General features: G+C 37.3%; 1 protein-coding gene across 2 annotated transcripts in view; it reads left to right on the top strand.

Annotated features, from left to right (window-relative positions):
- Positions 1-229: 229 nt before the first annotated feature.
- LOC119773184 (ubiquitin carboxyl-terminal hydrolase 22) overlaps positions 230-18,943 on the top strand; it is a 30,713-nt gene continuing 11,999 nt past the window's right edge. Inside the window, exons 1-6 of one of the 2 annotated variants that reach the window (XM_038270060.1) lie at positions 230-700; positions 1,322-1,354; positions 13,443-13,575; positions 17,489-17,602; positions 17,708-17,809; positions 18,706-18,872. In XM_038270060.1, coding sequence (XP_038125988.1) covers positions 581-700; positions 1,322-1,354; positions 13,443-13,575; positions 17,489-17,602; positions 17,708-17,809; positions 18,706-18,872 — 669 coding nt within the window. In that variant the 5' untranslated portion in view covers positions 230-580. The remainder of the gene's footprint in view (positions 701-1,321; positions 1,355-13,442; positions 13,576-17,488; positions 17,603-17,707; positions 17,810-18,705; positions 18,873-18,943) is intronic. The other variant, XM_038270061.1, reaches the window with a different exon arrangement.

Raw genomic sequence — 18,943 nt, 5'->3', positions numbered from 1 at the left:
AGGTACTTTACACCATTCAAGAATAAGTCTGTTACAAATCCCGGATCACCCTTATCCCCCCGGTTATCCTGAATGGGTGGTGTGTAATGCCCCCCCTGTGACAGCGTCATTGATAAAAATGCCAACTCGAAAGACGGCACGCACTGTACAGAAAACTCAACGCACCCAACGTGTATCGAACCTACGTAATGACGTAACCTCTTTGTGTTGACAAATCATGATCCACATGGGCGGGTATAGTGAAGCCGTAGTTGAGAGTTAGCACGCTAACTAATCGTGAGAGTGGAAGTGGGGCTAACGTAAAAGGGAAACATAACTGTCAAAAGAGCAAGGAGAGTAAAGGGTTTCACTCGGCTCAGAGCACTGCTAGATGGCTACATGAACTGATTCAGGGTTAGCCATTAACGACTGAGTTTATCAGATACCCGGGGAGCATTTTTGGATACTACACCGATTGTCCCGTTTCCAAACGGAAACGTTTTCTGGACACAGACAGTTGTGCTAGGTAGCCTAGCTGAGTGATTAACCCAGGAGACTCTTCATTGTCACCTCAAACTCCTTCCTGAATGTTTTGTCTGTCATGAGTCCGGCCGGGTGCTCCCATGTGAACGGTTATAAGGTGGATAATTGGAAACAAAACCTCCGAGTCATATATCAATGCTTTGTCTGGAGTGGCACTGCTGAGACCAGGAGACGCAAGGTAAAAACATAAAACACACAAGAACTGCACCGTTTGACACGAAAATAAAAGGGGGTATATATATATATATTTATTTTTTGGCACGTAGAAACCGTGGTGTCCCTCGTGAAGCACATACACAGCTGAACGAAATTACGGTCCAACGGCTCAAGTAGCTAGCTCTGCGGTTAGCCGCCGGTGAGTTAGCTGCTGTGGGTCTGAACTGCAAGGACCGGTTGATTGTTTGCCACATTGGAACTTAAAAAACTGCAGCCTGTCTTTGGGCGCTACACTTGAGATTTGGCTGAACGGTGTTGTTTAGTGGTTAATTAAACGTAAAAGGGAACAATTGTGGCGACAAGCTGCCATTACCTCACCAAATATGAACCCATTGTGCCCCCCCCTCCTTCCTCTTCCTCAAACACGAGTGGTGTGGAGTTCTCCCTCAGGTCTGCGTGGACCACAGCTTCCCTGCAGCCATCGAAAACGCGATTACACTTCATCACCATTTCTCTTTTCTTTATATTTTTTATTTGAAATTCCATAATTGCTTTAATTCTAGTGATTTATTGTGCATTGCATTGCAACAGAAGTGGGCTTCTCTTATAAGTTGTACGTTTTTATGTCGTTGTAATAAATCAGGTGCTTCAGAGTGATGCAGGATGGACAGATCTGGTGAGTTGATGCTGCTCCCCCCCCCTCATCTTCACTGACATAATGCAGGTAGAGCAGATGCATAAGCCATGGATTGCCTTCCTTCCCCAGTGCCTCTTTACTGAAAGTAAAACAAAAAAGGTGAAAAGCAATATAAGCAGGAGAAATGCGTCAGATATTTGCACCAGATGGCTCAACAGTTTAAAAAAATCTGAATAAAATGTGAGATAAGACCAATTCAAAGTAGCCATTCTTAAAAATTACATAAAAAGTGCATTTATTTTGTAAATTTGCATTTTATTCATTAAGAGATGTCTTAGAAAACTAAAATCTTTGTGAAATTATTCCTTTATAAGTCTAAACAGTTCAGGTGGGTGATAGCTGTCCTTTTCTTGACCCAACTAGACATCCACAAGCTTTGGTCAGAGAATGGTCAGCCCCTAATGATCCTCTCAGCAGACCTAAGTGGTTGTTGCAGTGCAAACCTGTTGTTTTGTGGATAAGCTAAACGATACAGTGATGGATGAGCACTGGTGCTGGCTGAAGAATTGCACTTTAGAAGATGACCAGCAGCTTTTTAAGGTCTTTGTTTTTTGATGAACTATTCATGTCATGAAAAAGAGTAGGTCAAAGGCATTGGAGGTAAACAACATGGATAATGTTGCTGATGAAGCTCACAACAGCTCCAGATGGTTTTTACCACACTAGTGGACCAGCCGATCCAACTCACGTCTGCATGCGGACCTGTAATTGTCGGTAATGGGGCCAATAACAGTGGTGTCATCTTCAAACTTCAGGAGTGTAATCCCATCTGTCTGCATCGTTGTAAGGAAACAGCAGGGCCTTGTGATGCTTTAGCACTAGTCCCTAACGGATTGTATGATGACGTAGCTCAAAGTGATGGATATAACCAGTGATGGTGGACTTTTTTTGCACTTGGATGATAGTGGAATGTTGTCGATTATGTTTTTTAAACCCTTTCATGCTGCTTCTGGATCAGTAGCTGTTTAGCAGCTGTTTAGATTCTGACCCTAGATTCTCTTAGAAAAAGGCTTAATTTCAAGATATTTTAAAGACTAAAAGATAAAGAAAATCAGCTTACATTAAAAAAAAAATACAGTATGCATTTTGTCTATTATAATTAAATTAAAATCTTCCACTGTAGGGTTTTAGTGATAATAAGTAGGCTAAATTAAGATATGGTCATCTATAAGGCCCGTATATATTTGGTTAACAGATACTTGAAAATATAAACAGACTATCTGGTTTATTTAAAATGTCATATAATTTAAAAGACAAACATTTCAGTAATACGCTCTGGGTATGTTGCTTAGAGGAATCAGAAGAGAAGTTCCATGTATTTTTCTTTAAATATTTTTTGCTATACAGTAACTTAAAATGGCTCATAAATGAAATGCTCTTATTAAAGGTACTCTACTATCCACACCCCAATCAAGCCTTTGGAGCTAAACATTGTGCTATAATTTCTATCATTCAAATCAGAAAAGCAAAACTTTTATTTGCTAGTGCTAAAATTTTTATTTATAAAATGTTTAAGTATATATATCATTACAATTTAAGGATTTTTTTTTTCCTTAAGGCTTTTAATGAATGAAAGGAACTCTATACCCGCCTACAAATTACAACCGACCAGAGAACCTTCCTTAGGAAAATAAAACATTTATTTATTTCTGGTTGTGGTTATGCGTGTGATTATTAATTCATCTCAGGATGTGTTTTTGAAGCAACGTCTTAAAGGAGGAGGTTGAAGTCTGGTCTCATTGAATTCCATTTTGGGGATAAAATCAGAGGTCTTTTACCTCATGCTTTTGCAGAGCCTCCTAGCTGGTGTGACATGCAGAGCAGCAGTCGTGCTCCACACAGGGATTAATTTACTACATCCATGAGTTCCCAGCTTCAGTATATTCCTATAAATGCATACACTAAATCTGGATCTCCATTTTGATCCAAAAGTGAGAGCAGTAGATTGAAGTAGCAGGAAGTGTTATGATTTTGTATGATTACTGTCTGTTTTCAAAAAGACGAGCATAAAGCTGCATTGCTCACTGCTTATTCATCCTCCAACAATGCACAAATGAAAAGCGGCTCAAATCTAGAGCTGCATTCTCAATAGTTTCATGGTAAGAATATTTCAGGAGCTTTTCTCTTTATTTTACTCTGCTTTTACACATTTTCAGAAATAATTTGGTTTTTCACCAAAAATTAATTTAAAGCTTCTCTTATACTCTACCCACAGTTGAAATCAATTCCAATGCAACGTTTAAGAGCTGATCTGTCACCTGCTCTGAGTGCGGTCAGAACTCTGCTTTGGTAACGTGTTCACTGGAAACCTAAAGGTTAAATTTTCTTGGTCTCTGAGTAAACCTAAAACTTTCATTCTACAGATTTGTGGATATGTTCATCATTGAAAAGAAATCACTGTGTGGCCTGAAACCATTATTGCCTTTGGCTTTAAATAGAAATGGGTGTGTGTTGCATTAGGTCTGAGTTGGTTCAAAGCTGATTGTAATGCTTACGTAATATTTGGTTGTGCTTCATTACGTTTCATTCTGCTCATTTGAGTTAAACGACTCAGCCTACCAGATAGTCAAAAGTCTCAGCTTAGTCACACCTGATTGATACAAAGACTACAGCCGTTATTTACCAATGCAAGACAAGAAGAATAAAAATCTGCTAATATCCTTTTTTTGTTCCCATCAGTCCTACTTGTTTTCCTTACTATTCTTTTGTCAAACTAGTATTAGAGTACCGGCATTTAATATGAGATTTCAAAGCAACCTTTTACCATAACAGTCTTTTTTTCCCCATTTAGATAAAATTATCTTGATAAGATAATTAACAGTGAATTTAGTAATTGGTTGCTGTTTAGTCGGTGAACTAGGTGGGTGATTAGGGGAATGTTTAAAGAGCCTTTTATTGGTGATTTGATTGAATAGACCAGTTATATTTTGTGAAAGATTTTGAAGTTAAATTAATATGATTGATGGCAACTGAAGACCTGAGAAGTTTTGAACCATCTCTTTTTTTGCAATTGCAGCAACAAATCTTTAGGTGTAAGACTTTACCACTTTATTCCAGTGAATTTATTTTGGAATTCCTGAATAAACCAGGCATCTTTCTATAGATTTAGTTTGATTCAGGCTTGGACTTTTTTTGGCCCACTTTCAGACTATTCCACCATAACCCTCTTTGTATTTTCGTCACCGTTGTCTTGCAGAAGACATCCCTCCAGTCTCTAACAAGTTTATTTTGAGGACAGCTCAGTGTTTACCCCAAGCATCTTGCCATTATCTCTGACAAGCTTTATTATTGTTGTGGGTAGCACCATAATACTGCTACCACCGAGGTTCATGGTCCAGTTGTATTTTATGAGGGGATGTTTAGGTCAAATTTGTGGTTAATGGTTTTCCTTCCAACAGATTACTCCCAGCTGAGCACTGCATCTCCTTCAGAGTTACAAATAGCCTCTGCTGTGTCTCACCAATAACCATTGCTTGCCTGTATCCTTAGGTATCCATCCATGTTGGCCTTCAAACCACTATATTTGTTCTAAGATAGTAACAAACACAGAGTTTTTTCTCTAAAGAGAAGTTGTAGATGTATGCACAGTGCACAAAAATGTACAATTTGAATTCTACTTTACATTTATATTAGTAAGTGTTGGTAAAATACTATTTTAGTATCGGATTTGCGTTGACAAGATGTGAAACTCCATGGATGTTTTTGTAAGGCACTATATGGAATCTATATTTCTAAATATTGGTCCTACTACTTTCAGAAGGATTAAGTGCATTATCTGGGTTTGCCAGAGATATTTCACATCAAAGATGCACTTTCATCAGAGCTATTGCGTTAGGTTGTGTACGTATTAAATTAGATGAAAGTGTGATGGCTTAAACTGACAGTATTTAATGTTGGATCTGCTTTGGAGAATTGGCTGTTACTTTGATTAAATATGGAGGAATGTGATCATAAACCTCTCAGCGCTAAGAGGTAAAAACAAAACCATCCACATCATCTCCAACCCTCAAGTGCTAACCAAGATGCACTATGCAAAAGGGGTTGCTAGGGATAGAAACCGTATATATTTTTTAAAGCATTAAACATTTATGTTTCTCCTCTAGTCTTTTTTCTTTTCACTTTGACGCACATATTCTTAAGCACAAATGCGCTGAGGCATGATTAAATCCACAGAGTGGTTGGTTTTGGTGTTGTGAGCAGATCTTTGTCAGATCCATCTCCATCACATTATGGGCCTCCTGCTCTGTGACTCATCAGCATACATTTGGAGCAGCTAGAGTTATTCCTACAGACTGCTCATGCTGCTTGCTTGTTCCTCTTTTGCCTTTGCTCCCACGTTACTGTTTCCCTCTTTTTTTTTTTTTTCCCCTGCTTTCATTTTTCTCTCCTTTCGATGTCAGCCTTGTTAAAGCCATGATTCATGTTGCTTCCTGAATGTGTTGTTGCAGATTTATGTGCTGAGAAAAGCAAATGTTCATATGGCTCATATTTTATAAAATAATATATCCAATGATTGCACATAACCAAAAAGCTATACTGAACCCTGATATATCTTTTCTTTGTTATCCTTCCTTTTTAGTCTCTCATGCCTGTGCCTTATAGATGATGCTCAGTAGTTGTGGTTATGTCAGATGTTGGATTTGGCCCCTATCCAAATCTGATTCCTGCATGTCTGTATGCTTTCTGTCACTCCTGTTTTGTCTGATGTGGCTTTTGGTTTGTCAGTCATGATGACTTTGGTAAAATGACTCAGTCCAAACAAATGTAAAGCCCTCTATGGGTAATCTGCTTTCAGATGCGTCACCGTCCTGTTTGCCTTTCAGTTCTTTAGCCGCAGATACTCCATCATAATATACTTCTATGTCCAGCAGCTTCTTGCAGTTTTAAAGCACTTCTTTTTCTGTTACTGTTGCTCTTTTTTTCTCATATTATATGTTTAAGTCCTTAGAAATGATCGGAATCGACGTCTGGAAATCAGGTTCAACCAGGAAGTGCTGGATTGCCTCTTCTCAGTGCACCAACAAAGGGAACTAAATAATAGTTTTTATTGGTTGGTGATTTTTTTTTTACAGGGAACACCATGATCTAAGCCTCAGAATAAGAAACTTCCTTGACCTGCAAAAACAACACGAGCAGCTCCATGAAATCCATTTAACTCCACTCGTCTTCTGTCTTTTTTATCTTTCCTTTTCTCCCCTCAATGTGAAACGATCCTCGTGATTTCAGTGCTCAGCTGAACGTGGAAAAGCCTTTTTGCTATAAAACTCGGTGGTAGGGGTTTGAGCTAGCCCAAGGCAGCCATCCAGGCCCCCCAGAACCACCATCTGGCTAATGAGCTGTCCATCACTTTTGTGTCTGTTTAAGCCCAGAACCAAAATGCAATCAATCTCTGTGTGGACACTCTGTTTTTGCATACTGGTTAATCTTTGGATGACATATTTTTTTTCTACTTTAGATCTAATGTATAGCAGTAATCTAAAGAAAAGTATTTTGTTTGTTTAAAAAAAATTTGAAAATGGGTGGCGGAAGATCGTAGAAAGATAATGAATTCAATTGATCGGCTTTTTATATGCTCACACGGCGAGCTGATAATAGCTGTCTTATGCCTCTATGCTTTAAGATTTTTCCAGAAGCTAATGGCTAAAAGAGATTTTTCTGTCACCCCCCCCCCCCCCCCCCCCCCCCCCCACCCAATACTATTAAGTGATGGGAGAAGAGAAATATTTAGGCAAAATACCTGCTTTTCAGTCCATATTTTCCATGGGATAATTTGGAAGTTAAACTTAAAATGACCTCGTCTGTAGTTGAGTTACTCATAATGTATGTCTTCTGCATGCACTTCCTGCTCCATTTTTTTTAAATGATTCCATGGTGCTTTGTAAAAAATAATTCACATCTTGTCATGTTTCAACCACAAACTTGTTCTTATTGAGATTACCATTAAGTAGAATTTGTTTCTACCAGCTTTAAGCATCTAGAAACCAAATTTGTTTGCACATTATCCTTAAAAAACTTCAATCTTAGTGAGAGAGCATCTGTTGATCTAATTTTAAGTCGACAATTTAAGAAATTAAAATAGAATATATACTTGTGTAAGGGAGCGCATACAACTTCATACCTGTTGTGCATCATCACAGATTTATTCCATTTCACCTACTATTTTCGTAGAACTAATGAAACCCTGACTTTATAGCCAGGCGTTTGGGGTCTAACTATAACATCCCAATAGCAATTTGTGACTGTATGAAGATAAGCCACGCACTCTAACAATCCCTGACGTCCAGGAACTCAGGGATTTGTTAGGATGAGGTGAAAATGCGTGCTCAAGCAAAGCTCCACACACTGTCAACAGAGACCACTCCAAGCAGATGGAAGAGAAAAAGAAATCGTATTAAAAATTAGTCTCATGGGCATTTTGCTGGCAGTGCATATTGAATACATTTTACCAGGGCAGAAATGGGGGGGTTGCCATCTAAAATGCTATCTTGTAAAGGCACTGACAGACACCATCCCTATGGGTTCAGTTGGCTGCAATGAGCATCACTGCAAGTTTCTCCATCTTACCTTCTCTTGTTCAAATTAAATATAGATTTAGAGGGGTGTGTGTGGTGTTTTGTATGAATCTATTTGGATACTCGGAACATATATTGGCCAGCTTTTTTTGCAGAATGGTTTTGCAAGCATTTGCAAGCCTTGTAATTTCAGCTGAATGCATGCGCATTCAGAGACTTATAAATGCTATGCAGAGTGGTGAGTCACTGTTCTCATATAGCAATGTGCCCCTCCATCTTTGTTTTTGCAGCAGCTAGAAAGTATTCAGCAGATCCAGATGTTCGTCCACAGTGTAGTTGTCATTTTCTCTTCTTAGTTACAGCACATCTTATTAGCATCCACAGTAATACATTGTCATTTAAGTTGAATAACAAGAGAAGCAGTGGCTATATAAAAAAATACAAACACGATTATACAAACATTAAAGATATTTGATGCTTTATTTAGAACATTAGAGGATTTATAGGCTATAATTGTTATTTGTTATTGTCTTAGTCAAGAGGCTGTGGTCAGATTGGCCTATAAACGGAATGGTGTGTGGCAAAGTACCTCTATAGATCATTCTAAACATGCCATCACACCAATGAAATATGATAGTGCTAGAACCATGCTTTGTTGCGGCTATCATTTGGTGACAGGAAGCTCTAAAGAAAATCTTTTGAGAAAACGACTTAAGTCTAATAATCCCGCTGAAATAAAAAACAAACAAAAGCATAAACAAGTCTGTTACATGGCCCAGGAGGCCAACATTTTTAATAGTTATGGTCTTGAGGAAGATTTCATGTTTAATGTTGATGCAGGCTGGATAAAGGATGATGTGATATGGACAGACGATTGCTACCTGTGCAGCAATGGTCTCAGTAATCTGAGCCAGCAGCTGATCAATAGGCGATCTAATAGAACATTATAAGGCCCCCGGCAAGACTGCTAAAAGTGAAAAAGACTGGATCGGCCATGGTAGGGGGCAGAAGGCTGATCTATAGATGTCCTGCTCTGTGAGGAAGTGTGGAAGCAGAGGAGACTGAGGAAAGGAGGGCAAGGCGTGGCATTCACTGGCTTGTGTATGTGTTGGACTTGTGGTGCATCGAGGGGAAAGTAGACGAGCTGCTTTGGGAGGGTGCACAGAGAGGCACCTAATGCGCTCATTTAGGATTTTGCGTATCAATGTTTTCTCAATTTGATAAACACAGGTCATGTTCTCTGCCATTTAAGCAATTCACTTTTTTATCTTAATACAAGTCATATATGTAGATAAATATCATTGAAAACTAAGTTACATTTTTGCAAATTCTTTTGAATAGCCTTTACTGCTGTATTATCACAATCCATGTCTACTATCCATGTCTACTATCCATGCCTGCTACAGCTCAGCTCGTATGCAGACACGACTGGGAAATTGTTTCTGCCAGTTTCAATAGATATAATATTATCATGTTACGTTAATGTTGAATTCAATGCAGTGTGCTCACCAGGAGTTTTTAAGGGGGGTGTGGACACACCTATATTGTATCTGCTAATTAAGCTGGCATGTTCATATTCCCCCCCTTAAGATGCAACTATCCTCCTGCTGCTGCGTAACGGGGGGCTAACGCATACCGGAGCAGCAACACTGCGTTTTAGAGGGTAGATAAAAAAAATAAATAAAAAAAAACAGCTAGACAGACACAGTTTGGTAATCCTTCCTAACCATCTCACTTTACCCCTGGTTTTTAAAACTATCTCTGTCTGCTGGCAGTGCATGTGTTCAGATATATTAAGCTTTAGGGTGAGTCCATGACAGCGTCTGAAGGGCATAAGTGTGCAAGTAAGGAGGCAAATGTGTTTCCACAGCCATCATTAAAAGTCTGTGTATTAGTCTAATTTCAGTGTAAACTGGGTTTTTACTGAAATGGGCTGGACAGAGAAGGGAGCCCAAATATCTGTCTAAGAGCTGATATGACCATAAAAAGGCTGCATAAAGGACATGATTTGAGTTTAACGGGGACAAATGAGACATTGTTGTCTTAGACTGCTCACATACATCCACTTATTTTAAATAGCTGTCCAGCAAATGTGTCAGAATCTACTGAAAACTTTTGTTTGCATATAATATTTAACAGCAGCAATCTCATTAATTTAACATGGTAATGAAAGTAAGCAAACAACACCAAATATGATGGATTAGAGAGGAATATGAAGAATTTGGATAAGTAAAGTATGGTAATGAATAATCTTAGAGGAATAGTTTTAAATGATTCTCAGGTGGATTTTTTAAATCAGTTGTAATGACACTTTTGTCATTTTATTCACTCAGTCAAAGTCGGGTGACAATAAAAGTTGGAGGAATACTTTTGATCCATGTTGCTTATTCTACTGAGCTAATTTTCTCCTGTTAAGGCTTTAGCATACAAGGAAGAGGTGGACACAGGAAAAATATTTCCTATTTCTTTTATAAATAAAACCTGCATAGAAAACGCACTATTGTTTAGTACAGCATTGAATGTTGCATAGAGGGCAGACTAGTTTGGCTAGCTTATGTAGGTGGGTCAGTAGTTAACTGTTTACACCACAAACTGTCCACAATAACCTCTTTAGAGTTTGATAACACACTAGAAATCCCTCGAGGGATTCCCACTCTTCTTATTTTACAAATATTCAAAGAGCTTATACAATACTGACAAAATCTTACCTCTTTGGAGTGCATTACTTTGTAACATGTAAATACTTATTTCATCAGTGATGTAGTCTTTTTTTTTTTTTTTTTGTCTACATTTTGTTCTACTTGCATTTGTACTTTCACCCTATGGCTGAAAACTGTGTTCAATAAAAATCCAATAGCAGGATATCAATAATTCAGATTTTTCTCACCTCTCACTTCTCACTGAACGCAACTCAACAGACTATTGCATAAGCATGAACTCTTTCACTCCATTAATGATCATGGTGGATGGTCTATATATTTTTTGTTTTATTGTTATGAGCATTATAAACACAACTTATTATACATCTTATACTATTTTTGTTACTTTTCTATAGAGCAGAACAACAAAAAATTTGAATATTTTATAATGATTTACCAAATAATTAGCAATTTTTTATACATATATAATAACTGTGTTCTTTCAAAAATGTATAAATTAAGATGAGATTTTAAAGCCAATACTATTTGAACACTAATAATCACTGCTTTCACTTTTTTTGTGCTGAAATGACCTTTTGCGATATTTTAACCATACATTATGGTGGTTGATATGATTTGATACTGATTCTCTTATAGATTATTAATATTGTATTAATGGCTAATAACAAATATTTAAGGATAATGCCCAACCCTTGGGTTACCAGCATGACAAAACCACACTGCTTTTATTGCTTCTCTGCTTTATACACTACCCTAACAGTACTACTGCATCACTGTCACCGACCCTAACAAATATTATAAGTTGTTCCAGTTTTAGCCCATACTAATAGATAAAAAAATTACAAACATCTGCTGATCTTCAAATTTTACCTGTGAGGCTCTCACACTGGCATCTACCTGTTTCACTTCTGCTATCTAAGCTACCCTTAAGAGGAAAAAAATTGAAGAGATCCTAAGTGAATGTCTTAAATAACTCTTTTTGGACTCATCGCAAATCTGTCTTGATAACCTCAGCCTCAGACATTTAACCTTTAAATTAATGTCAGAACCTGGAACAAAAAAGTTGACTAAAACAAAAATGCAGCAGATTCTAATTTACTACTTTGCAAAGCTCAAAATGTACAACTTTCAGATTAAGTCTAAGTGACACCTGAAATAACAGCAGACATTTAGCTGTAGAAAATGCAGTTTCTGTCTAAAACCCTCTCATGTCTCTGCTTCCTCTGATCTGAGTTCACTTGCAATTCTTAATTATTTCCATCATAACCTGTTGGTCCTTGGGTATGGTTTGTTCATGGATTGAAAAAAAATGTCCGTTTTTGAGATTGCAATGCTGCCATAGTTAAAGCAGCTCTAAGTACGGTACTTTTTGTGTTGTGTTCCCTCTACATGACCTTTTAAAAATAGCACCGTTGTAAACACTGACTTCCCTCTGCGAGTTGCGCACCCTACAGCTACAGTGCTGTCACCCTCTAAGCATCTGGTAGATGCATATCAACCAAATATCTTAACAGGTGGCCAGTATTGTACATAATCTACTTTATACTAGTGCACAGCAGCGTTGTCGCTTCAAATTGTTCCTTTCATACAAGCCAGTTAGCTGTAAAGGACTGTTTAGTAAAACATGATTCAACCTCTCTTTGTTCTATTTTGGCATGCTAAAAATCAATCTCTAAAGTCAAGATGGTTAGACCAAATCCCGGTACCATGTCTGCTTCTTTATTTTTGTTTGTGGGCCTGCAACGGAACAAAAGCCCTGTCCAAATTCACTGTTCTGTGAGCACTGTCTCAATCTAATTCTCGGTTTTCCCTTCCTTCCCTTCTGTAACACTCGCCCAGTCATGTCATAAGCCTCAAAATAAATAAATGATAAACTGTTCTATAATTCCATCTGCGTAGTGGTGATATTGTGGGACAACCTGTTTTATCGCCAGTAAATTGATCAACCTGTGGCTTATAGTTAGCATTTGACATATTAGCTAGCTATTCATCTTATTTGTACGTTTTTAGGTGCTTCGTACCAGATATAAAATCATAGAATACAATGAATATTCCATCAATAACTACTATGAAGTTATTAATCAGATTTGAGGCTCCTGTAGTCCAAGTTTCTAAAAAATTACCTTTGCTGATAATAGTGGAATGAATATGTCCTTTAGAGGGTGTGGTCTCACTTCTTCCACTATTGAACTGTATTTTATGTGCAGGAGATTCAGACAAGGATACATGCATATAATCAAGTGTACGTTAATTAAAACTTGTATTTTAGTCCAGATTATTCTGCAGTACATATTGATGTTGCATTTTAAATGCCCGTAAAGGAAAGCTTCAGCTGTTGCATTTTTTGTTCATTCCCAAAGACTAATCCTGTTAAGAAAAAAAATGCATTATCAAGTTCTAAAATGTCCAGAAATTATAGTTCTAGTGGCAGCTCATCCAGCATTCAGATGCACAGTTTTGCAGGTTGCTTCAAAAATATAAACCAAAGCAATGGCACACAGCTACTGCTGATGTTTTGCCTGTGTGCCTCAGACAAATTTTGCTCGTCTCTTCCAGTGCGCTTGCCAAACAGTAAATCCCATCATCGCCTGTGTGTGTTAAGGATCCTACGTGGAAATATGTTGTTTTTCGACTGTATTTGATTTGTCAACAGACAGAGCAGCCATCAGTCTGCTTTTATGTCAGGTTTATTCAAGCAATGTGTTCTCTGAAGTGTTTAGTGGAGCAACTGGAAAATAGAAATCTGTTTCAGCTGGCAAAGAGTTTGTCTCTGTATACTTCCCACTCACCATGAGTGTTCTGTTATCTCCTTCTTCTCTCTCACTCACTAGCTTCTCTCTCTTGTCTTCACCAAAACCCCCATCCTCCCTGTTTTTTTATGTATTTCTTTTACAGGCCAAGTCGTGTATCTGTCACATGTGTGGCGCCCACCTGAATCGACTCCACTCTTGTCTGTACTGCATCTTTTTTGGCTGTTTTACAAAGAAACACATTCACGAACACGCAAAAAACAAAAGACACAATCTAGGTAAGTACCCCATTGTTTCAGAACTGGTATTGCATCCCAGTATATTTTATAGTTGTCCTTTCTGTTAGTAACTACTTTCACATGAATCTTTACTATAAATTTTATTTTTTTCTACTAAAATACATGAACTTTTGAAATATTTTCTAATTTATTGATATGTACATTAGTCATCAGCAGCAATCTGAACTTAAAGTCAATAGGTATTCATAAGGAGGTAGTCTATATAAAGGTTCTAAGCCTCATCTATTAATTTTAAAAACTACCTTAGCACCACAATACAAAAAGCGGTCTTTATTTTACCACTCTTTTGAGAACGACTTATCGTGCATTACAGAAATGTTGCCCATCTACTGTAAATTTGATCTGTGTGTGGGGATGTTTTTTGGTTACCTCACAGGGACAGTATAAGGCCAAATTCTATGGTATCCATAATATGCTACATTATGGGGACCTACATGTCCTATGGGGACCTACATGTCCTAATATGAACCTGTCAAGTGTTTCCCATGAGAAACAGGTTGGGGACTAAGTTGTTGAGTTATATCTAGATTTGTATTGGAATGGGTGTGGTTAGGGTAAGGGTTTCAGTTAGTTAATAGAAATGAATGGAAGTCATGACATAGTCCCCATAAGGATTGCAAAATATAGCCCTGCGTTGATGATTGTGTGTGTTGTATAAATTTATAGAGGGACTGATCTAATACTTGGATATCAGCTGCCCTATTCACTTATTTGCTGGATCGGATATCACATAAATGATGCCTAGTCAGTATTTACATCCATTCATTTCTATTTTTATTGATATATACAGCAATACAGTTAGAGCGATCTAGTGACTTCAATTTTATGACTGCAAAGCTGATTACGCTATCATGCAGAGCGAACACAATAGCTAATGATGATTTATATCTGTTCATTTTTTACCTTTGTTAAAAATCTTTCTTTGTTTAAAAATCTTAAAAATCTTTGTCGAGCATGATGCCTTTACTCACATAGCAGGATATAAAGTTATTTCAGTAAACAGTTATATTGGATCTATATCGGATATTGGTCAATATTCTCAGCCCATGTATCGGTTTGGATCAGTAAAAAAAATAGATTGGTCTAACTTAAAAAGTGATATGTATAATTAAAAAACTCATTATTACCTAAATAAATTATATTTTCTTTTTTATATTTTTCAACCACGGATGTCGTCCGTGTACACCTAAATTCGGCCAATTATATATCCATGGTCAGCTGTCTATTTTTTACGGTCATAGCATCTTAATTCATATGTCTCGGCTAATATATTCAATGGTTGAAATAAGAAATAGGAGTTCTTTACTTTACCTTTTGAGTTCTGTCCCAGTGTTCACGGGGATGGACATTTGTGTCTTCAGCAGGCGTAGAGCTAACAGAACTGGCAGTGTTGCTAAGCAAGGGCTCAAAGATGTACATAAGCCTTCTACACCAAAGGAAGCTTCTGCTTGGGAACCTACTAGCACTAAGTTGCTAACTGGTTAGCGAGATGCTTCCGACAAACTGGCCACAATCAAACTTGCTTGCAAACCTTCTGCCACAACAATCCCGCCCTCTTGATAAATGACCAATCACATTCAATATATTCACTCATGTTCACTCGTGCACCACTCGGGGAGAATTCGGAAATGCAACGGTTGGAGCAGCAGTTTCCCTACGACTTGAAGAAAATGATTTGATCCCAATGCTTACCGTGAACAGCTTCAGTTAGAAACTAGCTCTTTGTAGCAAAGCGGTCCAGCTGGGTTTAGCATCTCCTAGCAGCAGCCGCATAATCACTAACTTCTTTGGGTAACGCTCAACTTTTCCTCCTTTTTTTTTCTCATCTGCATTACCACTTGTGATTTTTATATTGTCATAAATGCTTACATGCTCCACTTCAAATTGAAAAGGTCTAATGTTGCATATTACTGTTTTGGCTGAACAGCGCTAGTGCAACAGGACATACCATATATCTGTTACCCAGAATGCATTAAAGCATAAAAATGCCGACGTCCATGTAATATTTTGCTTTATTAAAACTAAACAGCTTACAGTATTTTATTGTACAGTATTTACATTGAGAATAGATATTTTGCAAATAAAGTTTATTTTTACAACTAATCCTTGATCCCTTAAAAAGCTTAAAAACTTAATTAAACTCAACTCTTTGGTTAAAGACACCCAAGTGAAGGAGTAAAGTATTAATTAGCTTTGAGCTATACAGGAGCTGTTCTGACATTGGCTCTCTGCTCATCACTGCTTCAAATCAAATTAGTCCAAACTCCCGAGCGTGCTAAACGGTTGAATGGCAAGCTTCACCCTCAGGGCTCCTTTTAATGCTGTTTTAACCTGTTTGTTCTAAACATTCTCACTCTTAGATCTCTTCAGACCTTCTTCTCTTTTCATGTCTACTTTCTCTTCCCTCTCATCTCCCCATCTTTTCATTCACTGTTCTTATGCTTCACTCAGGTGAGGAAAGTAATTGATTTCTGTCTATATCAGTGAAGGTCTTTCAGTCAATATATTCTCCCCTCTTCACTGCGGTATTCCCTTTTTCCTCTATCTTAAATCTAAAAATTTCTGCCCCTTTTTTTAAGGTTTATGAATAATGCTGAAGCTTACTTTTACAGTGTGGGTAGCGCCAAAAACAGAAATGCGTCCAGTTAAACTAAATATAGGTTGTCACGGCAACAGAGCTGAGGTATTGTTGCTGTGGACTTGGAGGATAGAAGATGGTGGCGTATGTGTTAGTGCATGGGTGGGAGAGGTGAAAGAAATGTGCCTTGAACACTTCAGTTGCATAGTTACTCGGTCTGTGATAAATTGATCACAATTAGATTCTGATGGTATAACTTTGACCAGTTTTGTGGCATTAAAACACATTTTAAAAAAGAAAAAAATTAGCATGATCTTCTTTTATTTTAATTGGAGAAGAAAAAATATTTAGAATTTTAACATTTTTAAATTTTCCTACAGCTTTGAAACATAAAAATATATAATTACCACCTTCTAAAGTTAGTAGCTACATTGCAAAAATTAGAATATATGTGAAAGCCATTTTTTTTTCTTGAAAAAACTATTTTAAATAATTGATTGAAGCAGGTATGACAATTAGGCAATTAAACAAAAATAATTTCAGTTTGAAATAAGAAAAAGCCTCTCCATCATCTTATTTCAAGTGCCTAATATCTTATTACCTCATTTTTAAGAGTAACAATACTCAATCCATTAGCAGAACATCTTATTTACCTGATCAAATGAAAGGCAAATATACTTAAGCTATTTTCTGCTTTACTTGGGTTTAGATTAGTTTATGCAGTATATGATTTTGAAAGTTTTGAAAGTTCAGTTTGTAGATCTTTACTTTGGTAACGCTTATTATGATTGTTTTGGTTAATACTAAGATCACGCTTAAAACTGTGCCTCTTTTAAAAGGAAGTGTATTCAGTGCATTTGAAGCCCTAATCATAAGGTTTTACCTGATTACTTCATGTTGAATCTTCCTTTAAAGTAACTGAATTATATTTATCATGATGTAGGACATGGTATGAAAAACTAGCAAGAGGAAAATATTTAGATCTCCATCTGAGAAAAAAATATGATCAAAACATAGAAGAAGAATGGGACCACAGTTAATAGTAGCCCCAAGTTTTAGTGCAGCTTATAAAATGAGCTATAATTTTTAAGTTTTTTTTTATTTATTATAATCATTGACTAAATAGACCTTGCATTCCATTAAGTGGATTTCAAAGGATTCAGACAGATTTATAGGATTTTTTTTTTTATCTCTTACTTTGAACAACTGTGGTAAACCAATAAAATACGAAAATGAAAGTGACCCAAACCTACAAACATACATTTGTAAGAACTTATTTATATTTCAACCAGCCTTTTTCTTTCCCCCTTCCAGCAATAGACTTATTATATGGTGGAATATACTGTTTTGTGTGTCAAGACTACATATACGACAAAGACTTGGAACAGATTGCCAAAGAGGAACAGAGGAAAGCCTGGAAATTGCAAGGTATAGCCTTCTGCTTTGTCTCGAACTGAATTAATGACATGTTTTTAATTCATCTCTTCTGATAACTCTCTGTAGTTACATTTTCATTTCTTTTGTATATAACAGGAATTGGGGAGAAATACACAACGTGGGAGCCCACTAAGAGAGAGCTAGAGTTATTACGACACAATCCAAAGCGAAGGAAAATCACTACCAACTGTACCATAGGTAGGCAATAGAGTACACAGTTCAGCCCTTATGTCTTAATCAAAACAGTTTTTCATCTTTTGACAGTTGTGTATGTTCCTGCTTTTTGTACTTTTGTTCAAGTGTGCTTGAGGTTAGTGTTGCATTTAAGTGTGATACTCAAGGTCAGCTGCACAGAGCAGCCCCACAGGCAGAGTGCAGCGAGATGAAGAACATGTTGTTGCCACGGAGATAGATGCCCATCACAAGCTTTGTTTCATCTCGTATTCACTCAAACTGTTGTTTTTTAGCAATATGTTGCCTTCTTGTACTTTGGCGCTCCCTGTTTTATCTGTTTGGACCTTTTATGCCATCAGATCTTCAGACAGATTAACTGGTCTGTCCAACTGACTGATAAATTGTGTGTTCTCCGTGTTAGCATGCCAAAACCAGTCTAGAGTGTTTAATCTCTCACTGAGCACCCTCTTCCAGTACTAAACCTTGCTCGGTTTGGATCACACCCAGGCCGTGGCTGTGTTCCACCTGTTCAACCAGCCAACAGTAGAGCATTTTATAAATGAATCGGTTCTCAGCTTCTTCTCCGGACTCTCACATATTGCTGGCTTCCACATCTCCACCAAAGTTATGTTTATTCTCATGCCATGAATCAAATTGATTTGAAATATGAAAAGTTATTGTTTTGTTTTTTTTTCGGGGGGCACAGATGCTCTGATGGTTACTGATTTCAACACAATTCGTATAAGATTGCCTGGATGCCAACAAAACTGTGAAATAGTCCTTTACCACAGTGAGCTAAATATTTACCTGTATAATAAATCAGTTCTTTCTGGCTAGAAGTTTCATTCATTTGAAAGCAGGATATGTGCATTCTTCCTCTTATGATGTTCTCACACTTCTACTGTCTTCTCATCCTGCAGGTTTACGAGGGCTAATAAACCTGGGCAACACGTGTTTCATGAACTGTATCGTCCAAGCCCTAACTCACACGCCGCTGCTGCGAGACTTTTTTCTCTCTGACAGACACAAGTGCGAGATGCAATCAAACTCCTGTCTGGTGTGTGAGATGTCGCAGCTTTTTCAGGAGGTATGATGCTAGCTTGTTTTTAGGATGCTTTCAGTGAAATTAAGGTATAAACAATTATGAGGTAGAAAATA

Source organism: Cyprinodon tularosa, unplaced genomic scaffold (assembly GCF_016077235.1).
Source record: "Cyprinodon tularosa strain WSP-4 unplaced genomic scaffold, ASM1607723v1 ctg75, whole genome shotgun sequence".
Classification (NCBI taxonomy): Eukaryota; Metazoa; Chordata; class Actinopteri; order Cyprinodontiformes; family Cyprinodontidae; genus Cyprinodon; species Cyprinodon tularosa.
This window is presented reverse-complemented; position numbering and strand designations above follow the sequence as displayed.